Raw genomic sequence first — 11,474 nt, forward strand, 5'->3', positions numbered from 1 at the left:
GGGGGGGGGGGGGGGGGGGGGGGGGGGGGGGGGGGGGCTGGGGTGACACGGTGCCCTGAAGCTCACTGCGGTGACGGCTGCCCGACTCCTGAACGCACCAGCGAGGAACCGCGCGGGTGACTCGTACGGCACGCGAGCGTCTAACAGAGCTGGCACTTAAAGAAGCCGCTTCGGCAAGACGCCCGGGGGCCCCTCAGTCCTGAGAGGACAGGACGACGGCGAGAGCCGGACTCCCTGCCACGGAAGCAGGTGCCGCAACATGTTATTCCACTTTCGCAACTTGTGTGCACAGCTGACGTTTCCCTTCTCTTTCTTTTTAAGCAACGTCTGCACTCAACGCGGGGCTTAACTCACAGCCCCCAGACCAAGAATCCTATGCCCTCTTCTCATTGAGCCGTCCAGGCGCCCCCTAGCGGTGGTTTTATGTGTCGCAGCGCTTTAAAAGTTAAAAAAGAACTTCAACGCAGAACAACATTAAGGCACGGGGTCCTCTAGTTTTAACAGCTCGCACTGAGACTCGCACAAGGCGCGGAAGTAACCCCCAGGTGCCGCCGTCCACCCGCTGACGCGGGCTGCTCGACACCCAGCTCTCCCGTCCGGTCCTGCCCTGGCGGCAGCGAGCTCATCTGGGCGTCTCTGTGGCGCCCGCTGGCTTCTCTCAACGGGCACCATGGCGGGGCTCGTGCCCGCGGTAGCACAGGGTCTGTGCCTTGCTCGGTCTCCCCCCCACACACGTAGGGCACCTCGTGTTTATCCGTTTGAAGGATGGACACTTGCAAACTGCCCACCTTTTCGACTCCAGGAGTCACGCCGCAGGGGTTGTGGGGACACGGTCTGAGGATTCCCTTGGGTTTCCTTGCTGATTCAGCACATCTACCACTCAAACGGGCTTGACCCGAAGCAGTACTGACACACGAAGTCAAGAGCCACTGGCGTGCCCCTCTGGGGGGGGGGGGGGGGGCAAGGCTCCTTTCACCCCTGCCCCGAAGAGGCCTCAGAGAGGAGCCACGAAGCGAGTGGCCACCGCAGGGCTCGGAACGAGTTTGTCGGGTTGGTGCCCCAGCCCCGCACGTGCCCAGCACTCCATGCAGCACGAGGAGCCTCCCGTCTGTTATGCTGCCAACAGCAACCACCGCTAGGATGTGCCCGGTTGGGCACCTGCCGGCAGGACTCAGTGGTCAGCCCCTGGATGCCGTCCCCAGGGCGACCGCGTCCCGAGAGACCAGGGTGGCAAGCCCGTGGCGGACTCCTGCCCCAAGTGTCCTGTATGCTGGCCGTGCACCCTGCGTTCCCGTCCCCCGAGGCCACACCCCGCTCGGCCCCTAGACGCTCCTCTGCCTGAAGCACAGGCTCCTGGGGACAGGAGCCATCGGAGCCCTCTCTCAGCCAGGGAGGAGTTCATGAATATTTTACGACCGAGAGTCGGTGCAATGGAGCGAGTGTCACTGTATCCTTCCAACAGGCTTCCGGTTACTAAATCCCACTTGGGAATCTTCACTTGCTGTCCCTGCACACAGATGGCCCTTCCTGCATCCTGGATCATGACCGTTAGCCATGTAAAAGGGGAAAAAACAGGGGGCTGTCTGGCTGAATGGGTGGGGCATCCACTCTTGATCCCAGGGTCGAGAGTTCAAGCCCCACACTGGGCGCGGAGCCTACTCTGAATGAATGAATGAACGAATGAATGAAATGGAAAGAACAGGCAGACAGTGACAAGTGTGGGGGGACTCACGCTTACGCACGGAAGACGGGGCCAGGTGATGGCCCGGCAGCGCTCCCAGGCGCGCGCTCAAGAACGGGGGGGGGGGGGGGGGCCCGCGGGGGGGGGGGGCGCGGGGGGGCCCCCCAGCGCAAACGCCCCAGCCGGGGGGGGGCGGGGGGGGGGGGGGGGGGGGGGCCGACCGTGCAGTGGCAGGACTCGTGACGGCCCCTAAGCACAAACTCAAATGTTCTGCTGCTGCTGACGCGTTTGCACACAGTCTAGGGACCTCCCCACCCCGGCTTTCGGGAGAGCCAGAGTCCACTTCTGCCGCCGTCCACGGAGCTCCCACCAGTCCCAGGCTCCCCCAGATGCGGCTTTAAAACTATCTGGAGACACAAAAGCACCGGGTAATGTCTCTCCTGGCTTTTATCTCCAGCACCCCACAGAGCAGCCAAGGCCTGGGGCTCCTGGCTTCCAGAACCAGAACACGGGGCAGCTGCCACTCAAGGAAGGAAATCCCAGGGGGCGGGGAACTGGTGGGGGGGCGATGGTGCCCACACGCTAACATAGAAACTCAGCCCAAATCCGAGGCTGACCCCAGAGCTAGGCATGCACGGCACGTTCCAGCTAAAGCAAAAAGACACGAGCACACTGCACCCGCCCCTGCCCACAGCGAGGAGGGCAGAGCTGGAGTCTCAGCCCAGACAACAAGCTAACTGCCCCTTAAAGTAACCCTGCCCCCCCGTCAACACGCCTCAGAGAAAATAACACCGTCTGGAGCCTCCAAAAACGTATCAGTCACAACGTCCAGGATTCGGTCTGAAGCTACTCAAAACAAGAAACAGGATAATGTTACCCGTACCCAAGAAAAAGAGACAATCCACGAACACTGGCCTGGAGGTAGCCCAAAGGATGGAATTAGCACACGAAGGCCGCAGCTTGGCCACTGTGACCGTGCTCTCAGGAAGCAGAAAAAAGGAGGCGCTCACAAAGAGGAGGAGGAGAACTCTCAGCAAACACAAGTGGTATAAAATAAGCAAGCGGAGGTTCCAGAAAGATAATTTCTGGAACAAAGAATGCACGGAACGGACTGAAGGGCAAACTGGAGCTGGAGAGAGAAGTCAGCGCATTGGAAGGTGCGACAATAGTAACCGTCCGGTCTGAAGGGGAGAAAAGTTCGAGGAAAGAGAGGCAGAGCCCCAGGTCTGTGGGACAAGAGCACGCGGCAGGACAGGCATGTAATCGGAGTCCCAGGAAAGGAAGGGGGGACAGAGAACACGTCTGAAACGAGAACGGCCGAAACTCCCCACATTCAGTGAAAGATGTACACGTACAGGCTCGAGAAGCTCAGCACCAACCAACAGAAAACTGAAAGAAAACCACACCCACACATCCCCAAGTCAAAGGGCCAAAAACTGAAGATCAGGAGAGAATCTTTATTTATCTATTTATTTAGGTAATCTCTATGCCCAACGTGGGGCTCAAACTCGCGGATCAAGAGCCACGTGCTGCACTGGCTGAACCGGCCAGGCCGATGACATCTGTCCCTGCACCTCGGGGCACTCCCGGGCGGAGGGACACGTGAGCCTGCTTGAACTGGAGCTGTGGGTAGAGAGGAGGCGCCTGGCTCGCGGCCCGCGCACCTGGGAAAGGCGGGGAGGTGACGAAGGACCGGAGAGCACGTGCTCACGCAGGAGGATTCAGGACTGACCTCGAACGGGGTCGCGGCAAGTCGAAGGAAGGCAAGCGGAGCCCCGTGGCCACGTTAATCTCTCATTTACACGCAACATCACTAACAAGGAACAGGCTGGTCAGGGTGGGCGGGCGGATCGGGATCCGCGTCCAGACAACGCTATTAAAAACATACGTTAGAAAGAGCTTAAAGCCTAAGGTACGAATAGCTACGTATCCTTGCCGTTTAGTGAAAAAGAGAGAAATCGGAGGGGCGAGCATGATTCGGACTCTCAAACAGCAAACCGAGCACTGAAAGGGACGATGCCCTCTCTGCACCTTCTTCGCTAGAGAATTTGATTTCGAACAAAGGACACAAACTTCCCTTCTACAGGACTCCTCAGGTCTATTGTAAGTAGCCATTTCGACCCTGGCCACCTAGCAGGATTCCCTGCAGCACTTTCTCCCCATAAACGCACCGGCGGCCCCATTATCGACATCCCCACCCAGCACCGAACGTGACGAACCACGGTCCACAGCGGACACGAGGTCGCTCCCGGTGCGGCACACCCCGTGGGTTCGGACGAATGTCACGGACACCTGCCCACCACCACGGTGTCGTCCGGAGTAGACCCACGGCCCTGAAACTCCTGTGCTCCTCCCATTCACCCTCCCCCACCCCGGCAGCCGTGCCTCCGCGGTCCTGCCTCGTCCAGAGCATCCCGGACTGGGAACCACCCCGTGTGTCGCCTCCTCAGCCTGGCTTCTGTCACCGAGTGCTGTGCGTCTGAGGCTCCCCCGTGTCTCTGTGCGGCTCGATGGCCCGTTTTTAGTGCCGGATGGGCCACGGTCTGTCTGTCACCTGCGTGGGCCACGGTCTGTCTGTCACCTGCGTGGGCCAGTTCGTCCATCCGCTCACCTGCTGAAGGGGCAGCACACTTCCTCCAGCCCTTGACGTTTTCACAAGGTTCTCTGGACTGTCCCAAACACTCAGCTCTGTCCGCGGGCCCCACTGGCTCCCCGGCTCAGGGTCTTGGAGCCCACACCACCCTGTCCGTGAGCGTGAGCCCGGGGCCCCTTACGGGCTGCGACCCCCAGAGCCTGGCATGCACGGGAGGTTCTGCCGGAGTGTAAGTCAGTGTTCCGAGCCACTCGAGTTTCTCAGACCAGAAAATGTCAAGTCCTCACGACAACTGGGACAGGGTGGGGACGGCTTTCTCCGCCTTATGAAGAACAACCAGGGTGCTGACCACCATCACCATCATTTCGATACATTTTGACCCCAAAATGTAGGAAAAGTCAGTTGGGAAGCGAAGGGAGCTGTTCTACCGACCACACTCGAGTGTCAGCGACAACTCAGGACGCCACGCTAGCGTTTTGCCCTGGACGGGCTCCAACGCCCCTGCGGCCAAGAGGAGCCGCGGCCACCTCGGGGAAGGCCTCACGCGCCGCCCCAGACCCACTCGGTCCCAATAACTGGAGACGGTGGGACTCCGGCAGCCTCCCAGCCCCACCCCTCTCCCCTCCCCCACAGCCAGCCCCCAGCACCGCCCCCCCAACCCTGCACACACAACAGGCGGTGCCTGGCAGCCAATCAAGGTCATTCCTGTCACCTTCGTGGCCCGCATCACCCTCGGGTCTCACACGGGACAGACGACCAAGGGGTACCAAGGTCCACCTAAGGGGCAGGAACGCTCTTCAAAACACTTCGATGCAAATCCATGAAGACAGAAGCAGATCCAGGAGGCTGGGGGAGGGGGTGGGGAAGTATCTGTAGACGGACACGGGTTTCTTTTGGGTGTGACGGAAGTGTCCTAAAGTGACACTGTGCTGACAGCTACGCACCGTTGTTTCGGCGACAGAGAGACAGAGAGAGGCAGAGAGGGAACCTCAAGCAGGATCCACGCTTAGGCTGGAGCCCAACACAGAGCTCGATCTCACTACCACATCATGACCTGAGCCGAGATCAGCCGGAGCAGCGGCCAGAAGCCAGCGGCAGAGAGCTCGGTGCAGGCAGAAGCAAGCACCGGGCAGGGACACGAGGTTAGGTGATAAACTCACCAGCAAAGCAGTTCACTCAAAGAACTTCAGGCAGTTACGTTAACTGAACTGTGTAACGTGCTATGTGCCATCACCCCGCAACTTATGAGGATGAGGAGCAAAGCAAATCTGGAAAGCACACCCTCTGCGTCTGTCTGCAAACAGTCTTCCTCGATTGCCACACGCAGGGTGGGTCCCCGCACGACCCGGACCCGGCTGTGACGTCGTCAGGTGGCCACACCGCCTGGTCAGTACAGAGCCCCGTCCACATGGTCACCCGTGCTCTGAAAGACCCCCTCCTCTCGGGCCCGGCTAAGGTGCCAAAGCAGCACAGGGAACCCAGGGAAGCACCCGGTCATGGCCGGGTCACAGTCACGTTTACCAGTCGAGTACGTAACAGAGGGTGTGACAAATGACAGACACACACAGGGAGGGCTCCAGGAGGGTCCCGAGTGTAGGAGTGGGCCAGCTGCCGCGTCGCCCTCCCAGCACGGGGACGCTTTCACCAAGACCCTCCCCCAACACACAGTTTGGAGAGGTTTGCAGAGGCGTCATCACCCAGGCGGGAGAGGTCGTTAATTCCATCCCTGGCCCATCTCCCCTCCCAGAAGATGGCCCCCCCAGGAGCCACCAAGTCATCTCATTAGAACAAAAGTCACTCCTGTCACCCAGGAAATGCCGAGAGATCTAGGAGCTCAGGGTCAGGAACAGGGTCGGAGACCAAAAAATAAACGAGGATGTTCCTAGTACTTTTATTGCTTAGGAAATTACAAAGATTTTAGAAGCTCTGCCTAGAGCCAGGGATGAGGACCAAAATATATATTTCCTTTTTTTTTTTTAATTAAATTTTGTTTAACGTTTATTTTTGAGAGAGAGAGAGAGAGAGAGAGATGCACACAGCGTGCAAGCAGGGGAGGGGCAGAGAGAGAGAGGGGGAGACACGGAATCGGAAGCAGGCTCCTGGCTCCGAGCTGTCAGCACAGAGCAACGCGGGGCTCGAACCCACGAACCACGAGATCATGACCTGAGCTGAAGTCGGACGCTCAACCGACTGAGCCACCCAGGAGCTCCGATCTCCAGTATCACAATACCACAAGGTCCAACAACATGGTGACAACGTGGGAAACACAGGGTGCCCGGATAAAGGGAAGAATGTTAGGGAATTCAGGGAGATTTTTCTTATCAATTTGGGTCAGAGATTCTCCTGGGCCATGTCTGGGGACATCTGTGGTTGTCAGACTGAGGGTGCTCCTGGCATCGAGTGGGCGGGGCCAGGGATGCTGCTCAACCCCCACAGAGTCTGGGCCAGCCCCCCAGAAAATGATCCAGTCCTGAATGTCGGCAGTGCCGAGGGAGATCCTGATCTAGGGTAATGACCAATGTTATTAAAGAAAAGGAAAAAAACTGGGGCGCCTGGGTGGCTCCATCGGTTACGCATCCAACTTCAGCTCAGTTCATGATCTCACGACTTGTCGGTTCGAGCCCCGTGTCAGGCTCTGTGCTGACAGCTCAGAGCCCGGACCCTGCTTTGGATTCTGTGTCTCCCTTGCTCTCTGGCCCTCTCCCACTTGTTCTCACCCCCACCCCCCAAAATAAACAAACATCAAAAAAAAAATTTTTTTAAAGAACAGGAAAAGAACTCAGTTCAAACTTCATATCTTTACTCTCCCTAGAAGTCACTGAAACAAAAGGATCTCTCACAAACGGAGGGCCTGCCCTGGGCCAGACGAGATACGTGCTTCAACAACAGTCCCGAGACCCGATCCCATCTAGGTTCTACATGCACCTCACAGCCTGGCGGGTCCCACAAACCTCCTGGGCTGAACCCCAGGAAACTGCCATTTTTGAGATGAGAAACAACAGAATATGAGCTCTTGCATACAGTTCAGCCTTTTTTAATGTTTATTTATTTTTGAGAGAGAGACAGAGAGAGAGACACAGGGTGAACAGGGGAGGGGCAGAGAGAGAGAGAGAGAGAGACACAGAATTGGAAGCAGGCTCCAGGCTCCGAGCTGTCAGCACAGAGCCTGACGCGGGGCTCGAACCCACAAACTGTGAGATCACGACCTGAGCTGAAGTCAGACGCTCAACCGACAGGAGTCCCCAGGCCCCTACAGCTCAATCTTAATCCTAGGTTACATCTCATTTCAAAATATTACTCTACACAAACTGAATTTTTAAAGTTCTGAAACACCAGTTAAGTGGTTTGGAAATGTTTATACCCAAGCCAGAACAATACTACTCAGATACTAGTGGACCCAATCAGGGACTGTGCCTAACAATGTGAAGCCACTTCAATGTGGGGGGGGGGGGGGGGCAAGCAAGCAAATAAACTAAAGCACATCCAGACTAGGCAGATGTTAAAAATACCGTGGGGCGTCTTCATATGCTGCATCCTGGGAAGCAGTCAGTAAGGACCACGACCCTACAAGCAAGATGCACACAGAACCTTTTTTTTTTTTAATGTTTGTTTATTTTTGAGAGAGAGGGAGGGAGAGGGAATGATCGGGGGAGGGGCAGAGAGAGGGAGGGGACAGAGGATCCGGAGCAGGCTCTGTGCTGACAGCAGTGAACCCGATGTGGGGCTTGAACTCATGAACCGTTAGATCATGACCCAAGCTGAAGTCAGACACTCAACCAACTGAGCCACCAGGGCGCCCCCAAAAGAACCTTTTTTTCAAGTAATCTCTACACCCAAGTGGGGCTCAAACTCACAACTCTGAGATCAAGAGTCACCGCTCCACCACTGGGCGTGGCCAGGCGCCCAGGATGCAGAACGAAACCTCAACACTCGGAAATGCCCATCATTTCTCAGCACAGAAAAAACCACTCAAAACACATACCCCAAACTGATTTACAGGGAAGGAGCATTCCCCCGTTTCTTTAATAAACATCGAGTACATTTTTAAAAGTATGGGTGTGATTTTACAACCTAAAAAGATTGAAAAAGCAGCTTTCCCCCAAATATGAAGAGTACCCAGAAGAATAACTTAGGGGCACCTGGGTGGCTCACTTGGTTAAGCATCCAACTTTGGCTCAGGTCATGACCTCACTGTAGGTTTGAGCCCCATGTCGGGCTTTGAACCGACAGCGCGGAGCCTCCTTAGGCTTCTTTCTCTCCCTCTCTCGCTGCCCACTCCTGCTCTCTCTCTCTCTCTCACAATCAACATTAAAAAAAATTTAAACACAAACTTTAGAAGTCATTTGGGGTCCCCCCCCCCGTCATATCCAAAGTTTAGAAGCAAGGATATCCATAAGTGGATTTTGCCCTCCCTGCCAACATTATTTGTGCTGTGTCTTAAAGATTAAAAATAAACTAAGCACCCCAGACACATATGAATTCGACCATTGTTTTCAAACTTTTTGGACTCATTTTGAGAGACGTGTTTCCGTAATAACCCAACACGCGTGCATGCACACGCGTAGCTGAAATAAGCTTCAATGAACGGCAGTGACTCTATGTGCATGTGGGACTGGGATTTTCTAGCTTCTCTTTCAACATAACTCGTTAAATTGAATTCACAACCCACTAAGGGGTCAGAGGCTGAGGTCTGGAAACAGCCAAGCAGACAGCTTCGTGGGTGCCCTGGTGCAAACCTGCATTACGTCACCCACAGCATCCTCAGAAGCACTCGAAGGGGGTGGCTGTCACCCGACTTAAAAATGTTTTTTTTCACGCTTATATGTTTTGAGAGAGACACAGAGTGCAAGCGGGAGAGGGGCAGAGAGAGAGGGAGACACAGGATCCGAAGCGGGCTCCAGGCTCCCAGCTGTCAGCGCAGAGCTGGACCCGATGCGGGGCTCGAACCCATGGACCTCGAGATCACGACCTTAGCCGAAGTCGGACGCTTAACGGACGGAGCCACCCAGACGCTGCCACCCCCACTTTGTATCAGAGGCACTTCCCTGGTCACCCAGTCAATAAGCCCGAGAACCTGGACGCAAGCCTCCCGATGTGCAACCACACGACTGAATCGCCAGAGATCACGCTGCATTTCCACGTGGCCTTTCAAGGCCCCGTAGAGCCTCATTTGTAGGATGCCGCACCGAAGATTTCGGCTAAAACCTATCATCAAGCCAACTTTGGAGTGCGCTAAACTGCCGCGGAGAAAGCGCCTAGTGTCGAGTCCTCACTGGGGTGCAGTGGGGAAGCAGGGGAGGACCCAGTGCAGCCAGAGGGTGCAGAAGCAGCCGAGCGGCGAGGCGACTAGAGAACACCCCAGCAGCCAGCCTCCAGGTCACCCCGATCTGTTGACGAGGAAACGGGGGGGGGGGCAACACACCACGTCCTCTGGGAATCGCCCACAGGTGGAGGGCAGGACCCACACAGACACGGGCCTTCGAAGACTCTTCCCCCTCCAGCATCCCCGTGGAAAGGGCTCCAAGCCCGCGGAAAGGTGCCAGCGATTCTCAATGAATCAACTTCGGCTCAGGGAACTGCCCGGGGACAGCGTGCTTCCCCCAAACACCAGGAGCCCGAACGGGAGCGGCCTCGGTGCCTCCTCGCAATCCCAGAACAGGCGGCCCAGCGACATCCGCTGACCCAGGGAAATCAGGAGGAGAACCAGCGCACAAAAGAAACGTGCGGTGTGAACAGGTTGCAGATTCACTCGGCCCCTCCCAGCTGGGAGAGACAAAACCCAGGCCAACCAGCCCCTCTCCCGTCACCGAACCTGAAGGCCAGGACCCAGTGAGACGCGCACCGTAACCACCCCTGCGAGCGGGAGTGGCTAACGGTGCAAAACCAGGGACAGCCAAGGAAGGATAGGAGGGTGCAAATGACCGCCCAGCGAGGTCACGCCCGTTCTGAAAAAGTGCAACGGCGGCAGGAACTCCGGCCGGCACACGGCCCGGGGGCTGCGGGTGCCTCGGGCAAATTCCCTCCCTTCCCTGCACTTCCCACCCTGGCGTGCCCGACTTCCCCGGCGCCATTGTGAGGAGGGCGGATGGCGTCGGGCAGTGGGACCCGTGGGACCCGCACCGCACGCAACAACCGCCCGCCACCGGGCAGCCTCCCCCTCCACCTGGGAAGGCGGGGTGCGCCTTCGTGACCCCCCGTGCAAGTGTGGGCTGACACCTCCTCAAGGAAGCCGGCGGCCTGGTGGCCACTGACCGTCCCCGTTCCTCTCAAATCTAGGTCACTGGCTGGGGGGAGGGGCGCAGGGAAGGAAACGGTGCCCACGGTTACGATTTTACTTGTGGACGGCCTTTTCCTCGCCCCGACTTTCGGCTTTCTGGTTGAAGTCGGCTTCCCCATTCCAGGACCCCCCAGCGGCTTCCTTATTTTGAGTCAGGGCTCCCGCGGTCTCCCCTCCCTCCCTAAGAGGGGCGGCTCCACCTTCCCGGGGACGCGGGCCCAGGAGGCAAGGCCCGATTCCCGGACCGGGCCCCAGAGGGCCACCCGGACGCGTACCAATCCCATTATGGGCTCCTCCGGGAGCGGCCCGCGGAGAGGAGGGCCCCCCAACCAGGAGTCTAGAGGCCTGGAGCGGAGTTAGAGCCCTCCAAAGTCTCTTCCCGGGCCACCTGCGGCGACGGGGAGGCGGGCTTCCATCGCCCAGAGGGTAAACCGAGACTACGGGGGGGGGGGGGCACCCAGCGGCAGGGCCCCCAGGTGATCCGACAGACACGGGAGGTACGGGAGGTCCTGAGAATCGCTGCTCGCGTCTGCCAGGAGTAAACTGAGGCTCAGGCAGAAAGAGGCGAGCGGCGGCCCGGGTCGCAAGCAGGCGGGGCTCGAGGCCTCGGGGGCGAGCAGGAGGCCGGAGTCGGGGTCCCGGGTGGTACTGGCGTCGGGGTCGGGCAGAGCCAGGCCGGCCCGGTGCGGCGCGCCGGCTCACCTCGTCCTCTTTGTGGTTGCGGATGCCGCGCACCAGGTCCTGCAGGTTCTTGTCGAACATGCGGTCGATGCTGCCCTTGACCATCTTGAGGGCCATCGCGGCGGACGCCGCCGGGCTCGAGCCCCGGGAGGCCCGCGGCAGGGCACCGTGCGGGGGCCCGGGGGCCGCGCCTGCCGCCCGCGGAGCGCTGCGCTGCCGGCTGCCGCGGTGGCGCGGGCTCC

General features: G+C 58.3%; 1 protein-coding gene across 3 annotated transcripts in view; it reads right to left on the minus strand.

Moving 5' to 3' along the window:
* The window catches only part of AP3D1 (adaptor related protein complex 3 subunit delta 1), a 37,481-nt gene extending 26,013 nt beyond the window's left edge, over positions 1–11,468 (minus strand). For all 3 annotated transcript variants that reach the window (XR_007459760.1, XM_049639548.1, XM_049639547.1), the window contains exon 1: positions 11,254–11,468. Coding sequence is in view for 2 of the 3 variants with exons in the window: in XM_049639548.1 (XP_049495505.1) it covers positions 11,254–11,349 (96 nt within the window). In the remaining variant the exon portion in view is untranslated. The remainder of the gene's footprint in view (positions 1–11,253) is intronic.
* Positions 11,469–11,474: the final 6 nt, after the last annotated feature.

The sequence above is a fragment of the Panthera uncia genome, chromosome A2 (genome assembly GCF_023721935.1).
Source record: "Panthera uncia isolate 11264 chromosome A2, Puncia_PCG_1.0, whole genome shotgun sequence".
Taxonomy (NCBI): Eukaryota; Metazoa; Chordata; class Mammalia; order Carnivora; family Felidae; genus Panthera; species Panthera uncia.